Consider the following 22500-nt stretch of genomic DNA (forward strand, 5'->3'; position numbering starts at 1 on the left):
CGGGAACCACGAAGGCCATCGTCTTGATAGCCATTGACGAGTCCAAAATAGTCCAACACAAGTTGGTATGCTTTTGTTAGAGCATGCTCGTGATGCTGCACAACACCCTGGTGATTGCTCCCATCCATGAGGCAATGTGGTTAGGTGAAGCAAATGCTGTGGCATGTTTCATCGCAAGCTGTCACCAATCCTGCGGCTGCGGGTGTTCACGAGACTTGTTTGTTACCAGGATGCGATGCACTGCACGAGATTGAACTGAACCCTGTAATGTCACCCATTGTCTTTTATTCATTCCTTCTGCCTGCTCAGTACTTGCGGTTTGTTGACAGGCACTTAAAAAACCTCTGCCTTATATTTCTTGTGTGCCTTGATTGCCCGTGATTTGCAGCCTTTTAGGTAAGACACAAGAGTTGCTTAGGTCTTAAAGGATATTTTTGTTCCTTTTTTCAGTTTTAATGGTTGGTGTAGTGCACTTCCATTATTCGGCCTTAGTAGGACAAAAGGAACTCACTGAATTATTGTCTGCCAGTGTGACTCTCTAGCTACGGTGTTATTTTAATGGGAGTGGAATGCGAGAACGCTTGTGTACCATGCTATGGGTGCACATTAAAGAACCCCAGGCTGTAGCGATTCTGTTGTAATGTCCCAGCCAGCTGTCTGGGTCTCCAATTGATGATCCACGAACGGTCCTTGGCACCCTAGGTTGTCGCAACACGATCGCTGTTGCCAACACTGTAGCTCTCATTGTAGCGCTCATCTAGAAATCTGTACATGGGCAATGGTCCTTGTAGCCTGCAGCTACAGTCGAAACCCGCAGTAACGAAATCCCGAGGGAACGAAATTCTCGCCGCAACGAAATATTTTCGGATCCCCGGCGAACAGCCATAGGAGTCAATGCATTTCCTATCTCGCGACAACGAAACTTTTTCTATAGCAATCCCTCATCAACTAAATTTTCTGAAACGACAGTCCGCAAATAATCTACTCATGTAACACTAGTTGTGTCCGGAAACTGCTCAAATGCATTCGTTGTGCACTTAAATTGCATTAACTACCGTCGCAGCACACTTGCGTGGCTGCTGCCATCATTGTTTACAATAAAAAAAAGCCTCGCACCACCTCTCGTGACAGACGACAGCGATGATGATGATGGTGGTCGTTCGCCCGTCGCAACGGGTGACTGCGCAGTGTCCGGGCCAAAAATGCAATTAGCATTTAAATGATACAAATAAAAAAAGGCAAGAACCATAGGCGATCTCGCAGTGAGTACATTTTGTTTAATCCTGTGTGCTATTACAGCTTGTGCTAAATGCAGAGCGAAACGCCTGCGTGCGTGGCAGCCAAATCGACATCTACTACACGTGAAGGCTCCGATAACCCGGATGACTCTTTAGTATCAGTGGGCTTTGTGTACCGCTGCACATGGTCGTGTGCTCAGTGTCGTTGGTGCTAGAGTGTGTCAATTGTGTGTCTCTGTGCCAATCGGACCATTTGCTTTGACAGCCTGCTAAGATGCCGCCTCCAGCCAAAAAGAGGAAATTTATGACACTGCAGGATAAGGCTGCAATTATTGCCCAAGCTGAAAAGGGCAGGAAGAAAATGGTTATCGCCGAAGAATTTGGAATTGCGTGCAGTTTAATATCGACAATTATGGAAAACAAGGCCTCCATTCTCGGCGCGCTCGGAAATGGTGTGAGCGCAAAAAACAAAACGGTGAGCGCTGCGGCTTTTCCAGACGTTGACAAGATGGTGTTTGCATGGTTTTGTGAACAGCATGCCAACAAAGTGCCGCTGTCTGGCAGAGTTCTTCAGCAGAGAGCGCTGGACTTCGCATGCATTCTCGGGCACGCTGATTTTAAGGCTAGCCCTGGCTGTTTGAGCCGTTTCAAAGCCCGCCACGACATAGTGGGCCAAAGTCATTTCCGGGGAGTCAGCAGCCGTCGAGCCTTTGACAACGTCGTCGTGGCTGCTGACCAACAAAGAAGTATTGGACCAGTACTAGTCCTTGGACATTTACAGCGCAGATGAGACGGCCTTATTCTACGAGATGCTGCCATCGAAGACCCTGGACTCAAAAGGCCAGAAATGCCGCGGGGGGAAACACAGCAAGCGGCGTGTAACAATTTTGTTGTGCACCAACATGGACGGCACAGATAAACGGCCACTGCTTGTAATCGGCAGAAGTAAGAAGCCCCGCTGCTTCAAGGGAAATCGTCGGCTGCCCGTACAGTACACCGCGAACCTGAAGGCATGGATGACCCGGGCCATATTTGGCAGCTGGCTCGAGGCCTTCGATACGGACATGCGGAAGGCAGGCAGATCGGTCTGCCTTTTTTTGGACAATTGCAGTGCCCATCATGTCGATGACGTGGAACTGGGAAACGTGCGCTTGGTTTTTTTTCCACTGAACTGCACTTCCGTGCTCCAGCCGCTTGATCAAGGCGTCATTCGTAGCGTCAAGTGCGCATACAAGGAGAGGCTGATTCAGCGTCTGCTGCTGAACCTCCAGTTGAAGCGTCCCACCGTAGTAGACATGTTCATGGCGCTTGAGCTGATGGCCGCCGCATGGGTTGCGACGTCGCCAGCCGTGATAGCTAATTGTTTTAATCATGCCGGCTTCATTGCCACTCGGCAAGCCTCATGCGTTGATCCAGTGGCATCGCAAGAAGATTCGCCTGAAGGTGCACTAGTTGACAGTGCTGACGGCGCAGTGCCGCCATCGCTGGCCCACGCATGGGATGAACTTTCTGCCGTGACAGATGGTGTTCCGGATGGCCTCAGCATCGATGAGTTCGTTCGTGTGGATGAAGGTGTTGTCGTCCATAAAGAGATGACTGATGAAGTCATCATAAGTAGCGTTTGCCAAGGTGCCGACGACGCCGACGACCACCAGACACCAAATCAAGAGAGGACTGCGAACCTGCGGGATGTGTTGAATGCCTTCGATGTAATTCGATCATTTTTCGGTGAGCATGACGACGATGTGGCAATGGACCACTTCTTGCAGTGCGAGTCGAGAGCAGTAAAATTGCTGCAAGGCAAGGCTCGGCAAAGTAAGCTGACTGACTTTTGGCAATAAATTTTTTTTTTTTGCAAGCCGATTCCCTTCCCTGTCTTTTCTGCCTCATTCTCGCGCTAACGAAATTCCCGCAAAAGCAAAATGTTTTGCTTTCCCCGGCGATTTTGTTATTGCGGGTTTCGACTGTAGCTCGTTGGTTCGTGGTAACATTAGCATTGTCTTCGTGTCTTTGACTTGCATGTGGTCTCTGGTACACAACGAAGGAGCACCTCCACCTGATGTCACATTGTAGTGAGCGTGATGCACTTGACTGCCAAAAAGCAATAGTTAGCAACTTTTTATTGGGCAAACTCGTGCATAACAAGAAAGCCTATGCACAATGCACGGTGGCACCAGTGAGCACAGTCATCAGTAGTTGAAATCTGATCTACAGGTCAAGTGCGCCAGCTATTTATACATGACTCATCACACATTCCAGCTGGTGCTCACTTATGTTCGAAAATGAACACCACCATTCGAATTGTACACACAATCTGATTAGATAACACTATTTCACTATACAGTTGCCGACCGTTTATTCGGAACTCACGGGGACTGCGGAAATGTCCGAATAAACAGATGTCCGAAAAAGCAGATTAAGAAAAACAAAATCCTTTATTTCCACGCACTTATTCGGACTCGGCAGTAGGCTTGAAGGAATCGTGAATGCGCCGTTGCACGCTGTTCTGTTTACGTGCAATCAGATAAGCCTAAATCTTGGAGAGGGTCGTACAGTCACTATAGGCAGCTGAAAGCACAGTCACTGCTTGTACACGCTCCACATGCGACGGCAGCGTAGCACATGGTGAGTCATCTTTTGACTCGGAGTCATCGTCCGGCGGCACAGCAGAAACCTGACGAATGATCTCCCCGTCATCGAGTTCTGCGCATGTCAGTACAGCAGCGTGAGGACATGTGAAACTGTCAAATGAGACGGTGTCCGGAACCACTGCACAGGTCTCGGCAGAACATTTTCGGCGTCAGTAGGGTGCACATCGGAAGGAGACAAATCCTAGGCTCCTGGAACCCACTTGCTGGCATTCCCCAGTGCTTTCTGCACGGGCACTGTCGGTGCCATTAGACACTTGACGCTATGTTTCCGTATGTCACGTTGCATCACCGCAACCTCGACACAGCACACAAAGCAAACATCACCACGCCGTCACGCCGATGCCAGTCGCACAAACGAAAAACGTGGCCTACTCGCAGCGTCGTGCACAAAGAAACAAACAAATCAGCTGCTGGATTGTCTTGACATGGCTTACTAAGCTGAAACTGAAACTGCTGTAGCCACGAACCAGGCAGAAACAATGATGATGAGCGGGGATTTGCTGTAGCACCACTTCGTGGGGCAGCAAGGAGGCTCCGTTCAAAACAAAAATGGCATTCAGCAAGTCGAACCATGCACCGGTCAGAGTCGGTGCATGGTGCTTACGATCGAGTTGGCTCAAGGAGTGTCTGAAAAATCAGACGAGAGGTTGCAAGGCGTCCGAACTTTCGGCAGTTGTTATACATTATGGTCTATAGGGAGAATGGCAGTGCCGCGAAGCAGACCAAATAATCGAGCATGTCCGAATTTTTGGAGTCTGAAAAATCAGTCAGCGACTGTAATATCAGCAACAACATTCTGGAACATTGGAATACATGTAGGCAGGTCTTGCACTGAGCAGTAACGTTGTAACAGTGGTTAGACGGACAATGTATGCATGTCGGCACTTGTTCTGTATAGCAAGGTTGAAGCTGGAAGGGATAATGGCAACTGTAACCTGTAGTGTCTTCTGCATTCTTATCCTTCTTACTAATGCATTCAACGTATTCTTTGGCTTATCCAATGAATAAGTGTATATCTCTCTGACTGCAACTGCTTTGGATACGTTTCAGGCGACATACCTGGTGCAGAAGACATCAGCACTCACATTGGGTGCATTCCACGAACTATCTCCCGATTCAACATGACTACTGTTTGTAAAGCCCAGCTTCAACAGTACGAGAAGAAGTTTGTCCAAGAAGTAGTTACTCTTTTGAATTTTTATGCCTTATTTCTTTCGTCACATTTTATTTCGTTTGTCAAGATTATGTTCCGATTTTTTTATTGTTCTTCCTGGTGATGTAAGTGATGTCTTCAACTTTGCGTTCAGCTGTGAAATGTGCACAGCACTTTCAACGCAGAGCAGCCAGAAGTGATGTGATCTCACCATTGCTTGTCAAAGCAGTAGTGCATCATGTGCTGTGATGGAAGATGTCACAAATGCATAATGTGGGTGCTGCTGACCAGCTCAAAGTGACCAAATTCTTTGCTAAAGTTCGGAACCATTCTTCCTCCTATTGTACTTATTTTGAAAGTTGCATCAGTTCAATACCTCAGACACATATAAATGCTTTAAGTTACTGTTAACCAACTGTTAAAAACTCCAATTTTTTTTTCACATATTCTTAGGACTATCCTTAACCAGCGTGGTTGCTGTGTTCTTCAGCTGCTGTCCAAACTGCGGAAAGGTTTTTGACGATGGCAATTTAACAAAGATGGTACCTTACATTTTTCTTAAACCTGATAAACAGTTATGGGTATGGGCACACTTTCAAGATGTCTAAATATCTTGTTCTGCAAAAGGTCGTTTGAACTTCAGATGTCACTTGTGTTTTAATGCATGCATTCTTCAGTGGCAGTACTTGCTCTGTCTGTAAAACTTGTATCAAAAGCACTGAAAGTTTGGTGAGTTGGTATGTATTCATAATTGGAATGTTTAAAGCAGCACGAGATAACGCAGACAGAGGGGCAGAGGAACAAGACAAGCGCCGCATTGACAACTAAAGTTAATTGAAGCAGCATGTAATATTCACGAAAGTCAGAATCGTAACATAGCTGTGCAAACTGAGGCTGGCAATTTCTCATTTTCGCATAGTCTGTGCAGTGTGCTCTTCCATAAACTTAAAAGTTGTTGGTGCAGTGCTTGTCTTGTCCGTTTCTCTACCCCTCTGTCAGAGTTCTGTGCTGCTTTCAACATTCCAACCATGAAACACGTTGCATTGTGGGCATGCCAAGTTATTTCATTAATATGGCCTATTTATATCTGCACTATCCAAGACAGTATAATTTCCAAAGCATGCAAGGCATTTGAGTGCCTAGTTTTATGCACAACATCGAGGTAAACAAAATATCCAGCACCTTTGCATTTTAGTAGTGCTGCCACACTTTTATCTACCAGAAACACAGAGTGCGGGATTTAGATATTGTGGCCAACTTTGTGTTTTGGAAAAGTTTTGCCTGCTTTGCAATGTGCTATTTACGGAGAGTTTTTTCTCTTGTCCATGTTCAGCACTGTACTTGAGTGCAGTGATAATTCCTGTGCACACCGTATCAGTATATTTTCGTAAAATCTTTTACGTCACTTGTAAAATGTTGTTCTTATTCCAAGAAGCTGGTCAGATGATTTGGTACTATATGCTTCTGTAACCACACAGCCAAACACTTGAGCTACCAAAATGTGGTCAACAGGAACATTTTGGTTAGGCAGCATTCTTACTTTGAGCTGCTGCAATGCTTCAGAATCCTGTGTTTGGAACTGAAATGATGGGGGGCCAGTATGTTTTTTACTGGGCTTGTGCACGGCTTTAGTGTTGTTGGTTTTGGTATTGATGCATAGCCAAGCGTGTATAGACATTGTAGTCAGTGGTTCTTTGTTTAGACATGTTTTGACAACTAAGCTTCTGTTGATGTCCAACCTTTCATTTTGTGGTGTGGGAAAGCACCTGTAGGCAGTTGGCAGCTGTCTTCTTGTGAATAAATGCATACTATTCGTTAATTGCCTTCATTTTCCTTGAAAAGGCTCACAGACAAAAAAGTGACCTTAAAACAGTTTTAAGTTGTGCATGAATGGTTTTATTTAATAGGAGAGGTCTTTAATAATGTTGAGGGCCAATTTTAAGGGTACTGTGCAAATCCTGTAATTTAGTGATTAACAAAATTTTGTGTTCCCTGCTTCATGCTTTATTCCCCCACTTCATTTGTTTCGATGTTGATGCCTTGTACGAAACTTGAATTTCAACAAAACAATGCACAACTATTTTGAATTGGTGTATTTTTGCTTAGTAATTTCAGGGGTGGGACTCCTGCGCAAATTGTGCCATTTTGATAGAAACGCAAATTCCTGCGCCAAACGGAGAAAATGGACCGAAATCTCACCAGAGCGGCTTCGGCATGTGTGCTCCGGCAGTGGCCGCAAACAGCGAGTGGATTTATTTTCCAAAAAGGAGTGCAGCAGTTCACATTTTGCACACTGCGCGACGGCGCCTCCCGCGCAGTTTCTTGTAAATTCGCGCTTATAACACTGGACCTTTCGGCGCTTCCGGCAAGTGGCCGGCGTGCACGTGGCCACTTGCCGTACTAAAATACGGTCGAGTGGCGTGGCGATCCCTAGCTGTGGCACAAAACAACGAAAAGTAGACTGAGGGCACTGCGTGCAAACTAAATATTAGGGAGGCGCAGGTTCAGCAGGTGGGCGTTTCTGTCCCCACGGCCAGTATAACATAAAACAATTTCAATCTGTTTTTATGCCCATATGGGCCAGGCCTGAGCCATTTTGACCTATCACACAGGGCTAATGGCAGATTGGGAATAAAAAATAGCAGTTTTTTCCGATAGGCAAAGCGTAGATTTCGATAAAGAATAAGTAGATAGCTATGCAAAGTGAAGATAGTAGTTTTATCGGCTGTATAAACTTGTAAGCATTCTCTTGCAAAATAAATTAACAAGTATGGTGTAATGCGCACAAGCAAGCATGAACACATCTTGCTCGATGAACACGGAAACTAGTGAAAACTCTGGGGTGAGGAAATGCGGCAGCAGCAGCGAGCAAATTGACCTTCACGCTGCCTGACTTCAACAGGCAGCGTGTTAATGCAACTAAACCCACCTAAGTGCAAAACCATGCACGTAACCTGCCATGAACTTCCTCTTCTGATCTATTACCTTGAGGTTACTACCATGTAAGCCATTGCATCTTGCAGATATCTAGGTGCTCATTTAACCTCTACACTTTCCTGGTTTTTACACATCAACAGCGTTATCAATAAAAGTAATCGCACATTAGGTTATATCCGTCAAGACTTTTCTTATGCTCCATCATCACTAAAGTTAACTTTGTACAAGACGTTAATTAGAAGTAAAATGAAATACGCTTCATCAATTTGGGACCCACATGCTAAAGCACTAACCCAGTCTCTCGAACGTGTTCAAAATAATGCCTTGCGTTTCATCTTAAGCCATTGTAACTGTGCAGCGAGCGTAACTTCTATGAAAACCATCCTGCAATGTCCACCACTTTCTGCTCGTTGCAAATGCTTCTGCCTAGCTTTGTTTCATAAAGCATACTTGCAAAATTCATATCTAAATATCTCCTCGCATTAATCACCACAAAGTTGGAGTTCTTGAGAGTCGCGCTAGAGTTGTCGCAAGTCTTTTGTTCCCAGGACCTGTCAAGAATGGAACCACCTTTCCGGCACGACGACTGCCACTGAAGACACACAATTTCGCATGGCCGTAATCGACACCGTCACTTTGGGCATCACAAGACTATTACCACGTCACTTGCTGCCTTCCTTTATTCTTTGTTTTGTAACTGTTTCTTTTTTACCGCACTCCCCTCTAATACCTTTGCAGTCTTGAGGGTATAATAAATGAAATGAAAAGGAGTAAACAAAAAGGATAGATGTTTCTAAAAATTTTGAGCTGCTTTTCTAAACTCGTTGAGTGATAGGCCAGCTTAGATCAGAAGTTTATAAATACAGCTTTAGGTGTTTGGCTAGAAGGAGATGAAGCAATAGAAAATATAAGAACAATGATGAAACAAAAATTTAGAGAACGAAAAGACGTTGAAAGTATTTTATCGGACTAGGATAGACTGGTTAGTGCAGTGGCTCCACTTGAACAACGAGAGTGGGAAAAGGCAAAGAAGAGGATTCCTAATAGCATGTCAACAGGACCCGATGGCATCCCACTTATGTTAATAAAGGCATTGGGCCCAAAATCTAAGCAAACATTGAGAGGCAGTGAGCAAAACGATAATGGACTGTAAAGCCCTCGATGTCCGAAGTCTAAGCAGGATGAACATGATTATACTATAAGGGAAGGGGGGACAAAGCCAACATAAATAGCTACCATCCCATAGCAATGACGTCGGTTAACAGGGTGGTGATACAGTTAAAGGACAGACTGCAGGCATGGGTGGAGAGTGCAGAGGTGTTAGGGGAACTACAAAACGAGTTCCAGAAGCACATGAGCTTGAAGGACAACCTGTTCTCATTGATGCAGTGTATCGAAACATACCGGAAAAGGAACACGGGCCCCTATGGCTGGCATTTCTGGATACAAGGTGTCTACCAAGTTGACATTTCCAAATTGGGGGTTGGAAATGTGCTTTTGCAAAATTCCCTGAGTGGCACAGAACTTTGTTTAATGTCAAGATGGGCCGACACCATGTCGCCCAATGGAGCCACTAGTAAGCATGTTAAAGAATAAACAACTTAATCCAGTTTGAATAGTAAGGAGTAGTGTCTATTTTATTCTAAAAGAAAACAATTGAGGGGTTAGTAAAATGCACAGCGAAAAAAATATATTAGAGAAAAATGGTAAACACTCATTATGAAACATTCCCAAATAGAATAAAAAGGAGGTGCACACAGAAGCAAATATTTTCGGAGATGAGCTATTTCTATGAATTGATAGCAAGATCATTGGTGTGAGATGAAAACTTTGTGACAAGCGAGATTCTCCCTCAACAGCTGGTAACCTCAACTGTCCTGGCGTACCCTCAGCCATGAGACGTTCATTTGAGGGATCACCCGACGTTTTTGCACAGGTGCGAGTAAGAGCGGCCACGAGAGAGGAAATCTGGGGGCTTTTGCTCATTGAGTATATGACTCTGCCTAGGCACTAGGGAGGAAGTTTCTTAGCGCACGTTGTATGCGTTTGTCCCTAGGCGTGCCAGCATTGCGGAGTGGAGTCGAGTTTGTTTACGCACGGATGCTGGCTGCCTGAGCAGTGAAATAGGTGAAGTAGCAGGCACTGATGCCCCATTTGGCAACTGCCGTGTTGGACAAACTGTCTCGCATCTGCAGCACTGGTGCTAAGTTAGTCATGCCAGACCATAGCTCTCTCATGCCTTATGGTGATGTACTTTGGAAATAACATCGCAGATGTTTCCATGGGAGCAGTAGGGACCGTAGTAGAGGCAGGACTGCACATATTGAAAATCTATAGACATCAGAGTGCCTTAGCAATGGCATGTCAACGCAAGTGGCCGAAAAACCACCGGTGATGCTCAACGCCTCTGCAACCACTACGAGAATATGTCCCGCTATCCTAATGCCTCTTATGCTAACCTAACCTAACGTTAACCTAAGCAAACGTGGCCGAGACGAAAAGACAATAATCCTCAGAGCGTAACCGCTGCGAGAATACGCCGCACCACCCTTACGCCTTTTACGCTAATGTAACCTAACCTAAGGTTACGTAAACATTACCTAAACCTAAGCTAACCTAACCGTGAGTGAGATGCAAAGCGAATAATCCACGTGGTGTGAAATCAGGCAGTGGCGTTCAACGGCGGTTGCTAAGCCGCTGTGCGTTTATTTCACTCAAACGGGACCACTCAAAAATGCTCCTGAAAAGTCGCGCACAGCAGCGTACGAAAAGCCTGCCAAGAGCAAAGATAGTACACCAGGAGAGCAGGTCAGGCCTCTACTACAGACCCTACTGCTCCCCTGGAAAAATCAGAGATGTTTTTTTTGAAGGGAGAGTGCTGCAAGGGGCAAGAAACATTTAATCCGGCATGACTGACTCAGCACCGCAAGCGCGAGAAAAAAAACTCGACCCCACTCCGCAATGCTGGCATGTCTAGGGGACAAACGCAAACAACACGCACTGAGGAACCTCCTCCGTAGCACCTAGGCAGAATAATACATTCAAGGAGCCAAAGCCCCCAGATTTTCTCTCTCGCACCCACTCTTACTCATGCATGACCAAAAACGGCTGGCGATACCGCAAATGAATGTCTCGTCTGCGCGTGTCGTCATCCATGCAGCGTATACGGAGGTGTGTTAGAGGTTATCTCTGCTGCTGTTTTCAGCTATCATGTATGCTTCAAATACTGTAAGTGAGCAGTGCAAGAAAAGCTGCATGCAGAATTTTGCCAGGATCTTAAAAGATGAAGGGCTAGTATTTTTCTAGCTTTACGCAAGAACCTAGCTTCCACTAACGTTTTAGTGGTTCTGAACAAGTTTGAACTTATTTTAGAATTTTAAGCTGCAAACCAGTATGTAGTCTTTTTTTTTTTCATGGCTTTGGTGCAGCCAAGTATTTGTTGAATCAAATAAATTGTGATTCAACGTTCCAAAGCAATTGCCACCCGAGCTGTGAGATATAATAATATTTGGGGTTTTACGTGCCAAAACCACTTTCTGATTATGAGGCACGCCGTAGTGGAGGACTCCTGAAATTTTGACCACCTGGGGTTCTTTAACGTGCACCTAAATCTAAGCACACGGGTGTGTTTGCATGTCGCCCTCATCGAAATGCGGCTGCCGTGGCCGGGATTCGATCCCGCGACCTCGTGCTCAGCAGCCCAACACCATAGCCACTGAGCAACCACGGCAGGTAAGCTGTGAGAGACTCCCCGGAATTTAACATGCACCTAAACCCAAATAAACAGGGATGTTGCATTTTGACCACATCGAAATGTGGCCACCAATAATCGAACCTGCGGCCTTATCCTTAGCAGCACAATGATAACCACTTAGCCATCACAGCAGGTAAGAACCGTTTGGAGCAAGGATGTCGCACTTGGAGCTGAACTTGCTGCTCCCATATAATTAGGTCTTGATGCTCTTTGCCTCTCCTAAATCTTTGTGAAAAACGTTTTAACTACATCTGACGCCCTAGGAGGCAACATTTTGTCTATTTCAGCAACATGCAAACTTGCCTTTCCTGCAGGGTTACGGTGCAGCCGTCGGTTCTTTCCATAGAAACACACACACGTCTCCGATCGAACTTTATTGAGGGGGATGATGCAGTCTAATTTTGCATGAACAGAAAATGCGGTAGCCCTAGAACCTTCCCCTGCTGTATTCTGCGAGCATGAAGCAAGAACGTACGTGCTGCCAAGCTCCGCAAGCGCCAGCACAGAAATCTTGAAGTCATTGCAATTTGCACGGGCGCGCAGCCAGGATACTTTTTAAGGGGGGGGAAGCGGGTGCTAGGGGTCCATCATTCTTAAGTTTCATAATAATACTACTAATAATAATATTCATAATAATTAATACAACTATTACCTATAGCGGGCCCTTGGTCTGCCTGAAGGTGTGTACAATCCTGTACTTGTCTGGGGCAGGTGTTTGAAGGCTATGTGCTTTTGTTCATAGGTGACGTGCCAGGCATAAAAGGAAGCATGGTGTCGGAAGGAAAGCTTGGGGGGGTAGGGGTGGAGGGCTGAAGCCTGTTAAGCCCCCCACTGGCTACACCATTGCACAGGCGGGTTTTTCCGCAACTTCTTGTGATTTCTCCGAGCGTAAATTTGCGGTGATTATCACATACGTTATGTGAACATATTCCGAAAAATTGTTTCGCTCTCCTTTTCTCTGACATTATACTATAGATATGAGTGAAACCACCATATCATTGCATCTTTAATAACCATTTCTTCATCGACCATCTAGGTGAAATCACGCTCGAGGAACTGTTGGTAAAAGTGTCGTTCAAAACACAACTGGTGTCCACTCCTGCTCTTTTCGGAGCTGAGATCAATATTGGTTTAGGCCCCCTGACCTACAGTTCAGAGCGAAAAAATAAGTGTGCATGTTGATCTTTGAGGAAGAAATACCGCCACTAATTGAATGCGGCCTCCGGTGATTCGGAATCGGAGATGAGCTTCCGTTAACCTTGTCGTTCACATTGTTGCCGTAGATGGTTCCAGATCTTTTAGTAACTTCTAGACATGAAACAACAGACACCTGAAGCTTTGTACTGCACAAACTTACGGCCACAGGTGACAGTTTTTCCCTCTGCCTACTTTATTTGCTGTGCGCTATCTGCCAGAAGTACCAGGCACACGCTGTTCAGTAACTTTCTACTGTTCTACTGAGTGCAGTACCATATTTGCATTATGATGCAGAGAAGTGGTGAACTGTGCTCCAGATGGGTCGGTCGGCACACCTACTCTAGCCACCATAGCTGTGCCATCTGCCACAAGAGTTAAGAACTCGCAGTCTATGGGGAGCACAGCAGCCCGTAACAATCTGGAAGGACATGAGAATGCAGTTCAGAGTAACACTAGCCACTCCCTAAGGTGATTCTTTTGCATGTTAAAGGTGCAGGAAGAAATCTTTAGAGCCAGAAATGTGTATTGGTAACCTGGTTTCACCCCAGCGACAGTTCCTTCAATGCAAGAGGGGAAGTGGGCATATTGGGGAGAGCTTGAGCCAAATGTATCAGCTCAAGATATGATGGTCATGTCAGAGCGCACAGAAGGTATTAGCACTCCCGCACTAAGCACAGAGCTACTACAGGGCCACCGATCAAGTGTTATTAATAAAAAAACTACCAGGAACCAAGCATTCCCAGCCAGCATGCCGAGTCTCAGAAATCACGTGCTGGACTGATAATGCGAGAGGAAAAGCCATCAGAATGGCTTCACAGGGAGTTCGTGGGCAAAGGCTGGCTGTGTGAATTAATGCTCTCTTTTAGTCGATTTCCTGCCTTCAAGGGGAGGGGCAGTAAGGTGAGCTCTCGCCCAGCCCTGGCAGCACACAGTTTTCTGTGTGGAGGAGCGCATATGTGGGTCAGTCACACACCCTATCTTGGAGGTAACATACAACGGTTGCGAAGGCTAAGGGAAAGTCGAGGTGGGTCCTGCCTTGGTGTGCACTGTGTTCCCACGTGCCTTGTTCACTGGTAGTTGTGCGATTTCAATTCAGGGAGGGGTAAATCGAGAGGCTGCACGAAGCGTTCGCTCTCCATTGCTGGCTCTCTTCATCACCCCAGTGTTGCGACAGCAAGTTTTTGTGGTCATCGAGCGCGATCTGTTGATGTTTATCTATGCATGCATGACACCATGCTTGTAAATTTATTAATGCAAAAGAATTATAGCTCCCATGAGGAAGAAGATAGGACGTGATCAAGCGACGGTACCAAAAATGGCCAACTCCACAAAGAGCATAAACAACAAGAGCAAACATATCAAAAAGTGCTCGGACTCGCGTCACATTTTTCAGGAAGGTTCATGTAAACAAAGCAAATCAAAGGCTATAAAAAGAAAAGTTTGTACATTTTGCTCTGGCTGGGAATCCAACTCAGGCCACTTGGGTGCGAGACGAGCATGCCTTCCGATCACCACAGCAGCTCCATGGTTGTGGCTGACTAAAAGTGTCCCTAGTACATGCGTGATTGCAACGTGTCACGTTGCAGCCATTTGGCTGACTAAAGGTGCGGGCTAGTGCGTGCTTCATTGGACATGTGACGGTGCAGGCAATGGGGAGAGGTGGCGCCACATCGCGAGTGTACAAAATGAGCATGCTGCTTCCCGTGCGTCACTTGCATTTCAAATTTCGTCAGTTCTGTCTCTACTGTGATAGACCCTAAAGCAATTACCTCAGTTATAGCTGTGAAACGTGAAGATGATGATGATGAAGACATAATCATGACAGACCTACCATTATACATCGAGAATCACGTAGCTTGAAATAAAATTCATCGTTCTGCAGCAAAATGGCCCGAATGTTTCTAGTCAGCAGCCAACGTACATGCAAACACACACACACACACACTGAATCAGCAGAAAGAACTTTATTGCATGTTGAAAACATTAACTGGAAACATTTCACCAAAGGGACTGCCATACTTTTGCATTCCCACACGTGAGCAGTCTCAACTGTCTCATTTTTTTCAGTAAATGAATGTTTACTCAAATTTATAAGGCTGATAACACCATGCACCTAACTTTATGCAGTTACCTAATACTGTACTATCACTACCGATGCTTTGGCATTTGGGAGAAACTGCGACATCGCTACCTATCGTGCTTTCGGACAAACTGTATCTGACCTCATGCTTGAATGCCAATAAGGTCTACAAGTGAATATGTTGGCAGCAGGCTTTGCGCAATGTCTTACTGCCAACCACTCCACCGGCTGAAGTGCTTTGGCTGCTAGGCCAAACCGGTGCCGCTTCAATGGCAACCAGTTGCAGTTTGGTGCCGGTTGACATGACTGCACCTATGTTCAAAGCTGCCATGTTTGCGACAGCGCACGCACAGCTTATGGCCGAAATCTCCTGCAGCATCCAAAATTTCGGGTATTGTTGTTATCTACCACCATCACCTACCTAGGGGTAGGTGATGGTGCCGCAGATAATGTGCATGTCGAAAAATCGGTCTGCATCTGTACTTGATGTTTTTGCTGCCAGAATATATCTTTTCAGACATGCGCTAACAAACATATGCTTCGTTATAGTTAATTCTGTGATGGATCCCTCATTTCTGACTTCCTTATAGCAGCAGAATAATCCACACAAATAAAGCATGATACAGCAATTTCTGTATTTATTAACTTTTTTTTATATTATCCCATAATTTGTTATACCCGTATACATTATATCCAGGTTCAGCTTTACATGAAGAAACATTGCGCAAAGAAAGACAAAGAAATGCACATTTTATAACAGAACTTGGAAAGCAGATCGTTCACACCATCTGTAGTGTAATAATAAACACTACAATGCATTACATTGAACATACATATCTTGTAAGGGTACGAGGAAAATAATTTTTGAGATCGACACAATGCAACAAAAGCATCAAACCGAATCGAACACTGAATACTCTTCAAACATTGAACAGTCAGTTAAACAACTACTAATATAAAACAATGATCAAATCCTAGTTCTCATGATGTTAGCAACTTTCTGTCATGACATTGTATGTTACGAAACGTCGATTAAAAGCATAAACAGAGCACTAGAAAACAGACAAACAGCTGCTTCAAATACACAGGGCTCTTTGGAAAGTGCAAATGATCATGCAAGAGCCATGAATGCCCGACTATCTCAGCAGCGCAGCCTGTTCCACTAAAGTTCACATTCATAAATACCCTGTTGCTTTAGAGTTACTATGTTATAATTCTCAAGAAATACTATGATTTGTTTCACAATGTACTTTTCAAAAAAAAGTTGTGTATACATAACAAGATAGTAATAAGACGGTAGATTTATAAAGCATTCACATCACCGATTTTGTAAATTAATGTCACCCTATCTTCAGCAGTTCTGCATATATGTCCAAGAGAAATGTGTGATGAGAAAGCTTTTCTAATGATAGGCATAAAAATTTCAGTTGGTTTTATTATGTTGACTCATTATCCGGATGTAGTGTGTAATGTCATTGGCCTTACAATGTTGATGACCTCTCGTACATTGACTTCGTGATGTTGATAAGCTAGGAGCTCATATATGCATTCGTTATAGCTAAAGCAGGTAGACTGCCCACAATGATGGAAATGTCGCCAGAACATTGAAACAGTGCTGCCTGATTGCACCATGCTTTATCCGGATATTTTTAAAAATTTTATTTGTAAAATACCTTACAAGGCCCCTACATAAGGATTGAGTAAGGGGAGCATAGAATCAAGTACATACAATCTAGTAACAATAATAAAAATAATAATAAAAACACCAGCCAAGTGCATAGCCTAAAAGTTAGGGAAACATATTACCTACATAAAGCTGTATATGAGCACAATAAAAAAGAACTCTATAAGTTTGTAACAAACGTATTACAGTGCAAGAAGAAGGTAGGAAAAATAACACAGAACAGTGAGTGTGATATTAATGGCTAACAAGGGTTAAGAGAGTTGAGTGAGTGCCTGAATTTTTCACGGTCAGTTTCCGCAACTATGTTGTCGGGGAGGCTGTTCCAGAGCTGAATGGCATGGGGAATTGCAGACGAGTTAAATGCTTCTGTTTTACCATAGATGCGCATGAAGCTATGATGATTGTGTAATCTGTGCGACGTGTGCGATGACGTTTCTAGGTGTAGGGAGCGCTTGTTAGTGCGGTGGGCATATTTATAAAATAATTACAAAAGGGCTATGTCACGACGATTACTTAGCAGCTGAAATGAAAGGTGAATCTTTATTTGAGTTACGCTAAAATGGCAGTCATAATTCCGGGAAATGAAACGTGCAGCTCTATTTAGGATTGATACCAGCATCTTAATTAAGTAATTTTGGTGGGGAGACCAGACTGGAGTGGTGAACTCAAGTCGAGGGCGAACAAATGTTTGAAATGCCAGTTTGGAATAAGTGAAGGTGAGTTCCGAAGGTTACGTCGCAGGTAATCCAGTGATCGAGAAGCACTGGCACAGATGGTGGTAATGTGAGAAGTCCTGACGAGGTTTGTTGGAAGACTTATGCCTAGATATTTAAATGATGAGGTCCGAGATAATGGGACATTTTTAATACAGTAGGAATATTCCAAGTTAGTGCATTTGCGGGTGAAGGACATCACTTTACATTTTGATGAATTTAGAGTCGTTAGCCAGGTGTCACACCAATTAATAATTTGGTTAAGATCATTTTGGAGGATCAGGTGGTCATCGGAGCTGTTAATTGAACGACAGATAATGCAGTCATCAGCGAAAATGCGCATGCATGATGATAAGTTATTGGGTATGTCATTAATGTACGTATATCAGAAAGAGTAAGGGACCAAGAACAATTCCTTGTGGTACACCAGATGGAACATCTGAAAGGGGCAAGGAGAAGCTGTTAGTGAAAGAAAACTGCTATCTGTTAGAAAGAAAATTTCGAAGCCAGGATAGAGCTAGTGAATCAAGTTTTAATGATGATAACTTCAAAACAGGCGACAATGGGCTAAGTGGTCAAAAGCTTTAGAAAAATCCAAAAATATGCTGTGAGTTTGAAGGTTTGAGTCCATGTCAAAATGTAAATCTGTCGTAAATTCAAGCAATTACATTTCGCACGACAAACCTCTCCTGAAACCATGTTGATCATGAAAAAGGAAGTTGTTCGATTCTAGATGATGGTAAACATGAGATCCAGTAATGTGTTCCATCATTTTACAGCATATGCACGTTGGTGATATCGGTCAGTAGTTCTCAGCTAAGTTTTTGTCAGCGTCTTTGAAGATGGGTATGACTTTGGCTTTTTTCCAATCTTGGGGTATCTGACCTGTCATTAAAGATTGATGAAAAATGTGGAATAAAAACTTGCTAGATACTGAGACTGTATTTTTTAGTAAGTTAGAATTAATATTGCCAATACCTCCTAAAGATAAAAATTTGCAGTTATTAATAAGCTGAACAATACCATCAATAGTAATGTCAATAGGTTCCATGTACCGGTAATCTAGGTCTGCAACAATGGGCCAATTAGTAATACTTTCTTTCATGAATACGGATGAAAATAATTTATTAAAATCTTGAGCGCATTCACTGTTGGGAATAGGAATGTTGTTTTCATTGTGTAACGAGATGTCACTAGTACGGCATTCAGGAGATAAAATTTGCCAGAACTTTCTGGGATTAGATTTGAGTAGTGAAGGAAGGTCTTGCGAAAAATATTTATTTTTGGCTACATTGACAGCCGAGCAGTATGAACTTAAACAGTTAAGATACCTTTCCCAAGCTGACAGAGTGCCGCTTTGTTTTGAAGTTCTGTATGAACGTTTCTTTTTGTTTCTGGGTAGATGAAGGGACTTAGTAAACAGCGGTTTGTTTTTGTCTACAGTTATTCTGATTAAAGGAATGTTCAGCTCAACCAATGCACCTAACTTATCTCTGAACATGACCCAGTTATCATGAACAGACCTGGCGTGGAACGAAGGTGGAAATTGATGTTCAAGAAATGATTCCAGCTCAATGTTGATTACTTCGTAATTTCCCTTGCTGTAGTCATGAATTGTCCCTCTTGAGACACCTGTAAATGGTAATGAGATACTGATGGAGACATTGAGTAATCTGTGGTCACTGAAACCATCCGAGCATGTTACTTGTTCTATAGTTTCCGGGGCGTTAGTTAGTATCTAAGACGTTGGAGGCATGAGTAGGTTTTTTAATGATCTGTAACAGATTATAATCTAATGTTAGGCTAAGGAATTCTGATGATAAACTGCAGGATGATGACAAGTTTGGCCAATCAATGAGAGGAAGATTAAAGTCACCGATAAGGTATGTGAACGCAGTGGGACAGAGCTGGGTGGCTTTAGCAATGCTGCTGCGCAGTTCATGAACGAAGCAATGATTATAATCTGGGGGGCGGTAACAAACGCCTATCAAAACTTTAGCAGAACGGAAGCGGCATGTGGCCCAGACAATCTCCAGACCTGAAGATGTGTCAATAATGTATGATGCAATAGTCTTTTTTAATAGCCAGGAGGAAGCCACCACCTCTTCTGCCTGAGCGATTGCGGCGATAAATATTATAGGTGAGCTTAATGGGAAGAATTTTGCTATATGCTAAGTCGGGGAAAAGCCAGATTTCAGCGAGAGCAAGAATAGCGCAGTCACAGTCTTCAAGATAAGATGAGATGAGTTCGTGTTTCAACATCAGGCTTCTAATACTAGTGAATGATATTGCTAACGATGTAGCAATGCGATGAGTTAGCGGTGCTACACGTGTGTCTTGGTCTAGCTATCTGCTGATTCCCACTACTGAACGCTTTGTGGCATCATATACATAAGATTTCATCATATTGCTACGGAACAGCTGCCACAGTGTGGCTGCACTGAGAAAGAGAAAGACGACGTGGGCCCGCTTGATATAGCGTCGTCGTTTTGGCCTTCCGTTAGTGTCCCTTTAAATAAAGTGCATGTAGCATTGGGCTTCAGCTACACGTAACATTAATTTGGTGGAGGTGGACGTTCCCCGTACCCGTCATGGAGCTTCGCAGCGGTCGCAACAGCGACAGTGCAACTTCGGCACCTGCTGGCGGCACTTCATCTACACAACCGTCTCCGCCTGCAGCCCCGACCTATGTTGCCGTTTCCCCCCCTCTGGATCCTGGTGTTTTCAACGGAGTCGGCAGTCCTGATGTTGACGACTGGCTCCACTTATATGAACGTGTCAGCACCAGTCACAGGTGGGATGCGACTATCATGCTTGCGAACGCTCTTTTCTATCTCGACGGAGTTCCCCTTGCATGGTTCCAGACTCACAAAGAGGAGATCTCGAGCTGGAATCTCTTCAAAGAGAAGCTCCGCGACCTTTTTGGCAATCCCTTCGGTCGCCAAGTCAATGCCAAGAAAGCCCTTTCCACACGTGTGTAGACGTCAATCGAGTCCTACGTGTCGTACATTCTCGACGTCTTGGCCCTTTGTGCCAAGGCTGATCCGACCATGTCTGAGGACGATAAGGTTAATCACGTCCTCAAAGGCATTGCTGACGACGCCTTCAATTTACTGGTGTTTACGAACATCACCAGCATCGATACGATCCTCAAGGAGTCCCGCCGTCTCGAGCATGCTAAAAGCCGCCGGGTATCCCAGCACATCATGCGACTTCCCAACACAGGTGCTACGTCATCCTGTGAGGAACTCTTCCACCAGCCGTCGCGATGTGACAACTTGACCCGCATCATTCGTCGTGAGGTTGAAGCGGCACAACTGGCGGTCCCTTCATTCCCGTCACCTGATCATTCTCCAGTGACAATCTCCTTGATCCAGGCCGTCGTCCGTCAAAGGTTGTCCAACGTCGGCCTGCACTCCACTCGTTCCGTATGCTGGGAACCTCTCTCTCCACGCACGGCCCCACCGCACCCGTCTTACTCTTATGGACAGCGCAACCCCTCCGAATGGCGAACAGTGGACGACAAGCTGATCTGTTTTAACTGCCGATGCATTGGACATGTCGCTCGCCACTGCCGCAGCCGCTGGACTTCTCCGACACGCTATGCTCCTAATTACCACCCTTGCCCCTCTAGCGCATCTTTTTCCTTCGCCCCTTCTACGCCCGCCCCATCATCTGACCCTGCGACACCTTTGACACGACCCCGCTACTCCCGCTCGCCTTCTCCCTCCCGCCGCCAATCTCGCTCGCCCCCTTCACGTCGTGCTCCTTCTCCGACCTACTCGCCGCACCCCCGACCGGAAAACTAGACAGTGCAGCTTCTGGAGGTGAAGCTGCATTGACGACATTAGCACGAAATCCTCGCTTCACCTTACCCACGAACAAGATTCTTTTGGACGTTCTCGTCGACAATGTTCCTGTGTGCGCGTTGATTGACACCGGGGCGCATGTGTCCATTATGAGTGCTGCTCTTCGCCGTCGGCTCAAGAAAGTTCTGACGCCTGCCCCGAACCAAGTTGTACAAGTCGCCGACGGAGGGACTGTCGCTGTTGTTGGCATGTGCTCTGCCCGACTCACCATTGCTGAGAGACACACCGTCGTTCTCTTCACCGTCATCGAGCATTGCCCTCACGAACTCATTCTCGGTGTGGATTTCCTTGCCAATCATTCTGCCCTCATTGACTGTTCGGCCGGCTCCCTTCGCCTTGACTTGCCTCTTCTTGCCGACCCTGTGGACCCGCCTCCAAGCCGTTTGAGCTGCATGGATTTTATTCGCCTACCGCCTCACTCTGTGACACACGTCGACTTGTCCTCACCAACTGTACCTGATGGCAATCATGTGGTCGCACCAATTCCGGCAGTTATCCTTACACATGGTGTTACCGTGCCGCACATTGTGCTGACAATTACTGGCAACCGCACCTGCCTTCCCCTTGTCAATTTCACGCTAACCACACAAGTTCTGCCTCAGGGGATTTCATTGGCTATAATTAGCGCTTTGCAGGATGATGAGACCGAGCCATTCACAGTGGAAGATCGTCACAGCTCAGCCCATACCGTGACGTCATCGCATGGTACTGACGTCGACATTGAGAAGATGGTTTCCTCTGACCTTACACCTGCTCAAGCTGAAGCTCTTTGCCGCGTTCTTGAAGGCGATCGCGACATTTTTTACTTTGACAACCGACCTTTAGGTCAAACGTCCGTCGTGACCCATCGCATAAACACTGGCAATGTGAACCCTATTCACCGACGTCCATATCATGTTTCTGCGTCGGAACGAGCTGTTATCCAAGAGGAAGTCAAAAAGATGCTTGCAAAGGACATTATCGAGCCTTCCTGTAGTCTCTGGGCTTCTCCCGTCGTACTTGCCAAAAAGAAGGATGGAACGTGGCGTTTTTGTGTAGATTATCGCCACCTGAACAAAATCACAAAAAAGGATGTGTACCCTTTGCCACATATTGATGACGCTCTAAACTGCCTGTACGGTGCAATTGATGAAGGTAAATTTGCAGCCTCTATATTCGTTGACCTATCCAAGGCCTTCGACTCAATTAATCACACAATTCTTTGTGCTAAACTTGAAGCCATCG

General features: G+C 45.1%; 2 protein-coding genes across 5 annotated transcripts in view; one reads left to right on the top strand and one right to left on the bottom strand.

The window, feature by feature from the left end:
- Nucleotides 1-6861, top strand: part of LOC142590608 (phosphoribosyl pyrophosphate synthase-associated protein 2) — a 50687-nt gene extending 43826 nt beyond the window's left edge. For both annotated transcript variants that reach the window (XM_075702923.1, XM_075702924.1), the window contains one exon: nucleotides 4940-6861. The gene's annotated coding sequence lies outside the window, so the exon portion shown is untranslated. The remainder of the gene's footprint in view (nucleotides 1-4939) is intronic.
- Nucleotides 1-22500, bottom strand: part of LOC142590607 (uncharacterized) — a 78729-nt gene that overhangs the window by 3268 nt on the left and 52961 nt on the right. The window contains exon 6 of one of the 3 annotated variants that reach the window (XM_075702922.1): nucleotides 14880-17846. The exons of 1 other annotated variant lie outside the window; for it this stretch is intronic. In XM_075702922.1, coding sequence (XP_075559037.1) covers nucleotides 17779-17846 — 68 coding nt within the window. In that variant the 3' untranslated portion in view covers nucleotides 14880-17778. Of the gene's footprint in view, nucleotides 1-14879; nucleotides 19040-22500 lie in introns of those variants that run through there. One more of the 3 variants, XM_075702920.1, reaches the window with a different exon arrangement.

The sequence above is a fragment of the Dermacentor variabilis genome, chromosome 8 (genome assembly GCF_050947875.1).
Source record: "Dermacentor variabilis isolate Ectoservices chromosome 8, ASM5094787v1, whole genome shotgun sequence".
In the NCBI taxonomy this organism is placed as follows: domain Eukaryota; kingdom Metazoa; phylum Arthropoda; class Arachnida; order Ixodida; family Ixodidae; genus Dermacentor; species Dermacentor variabilis.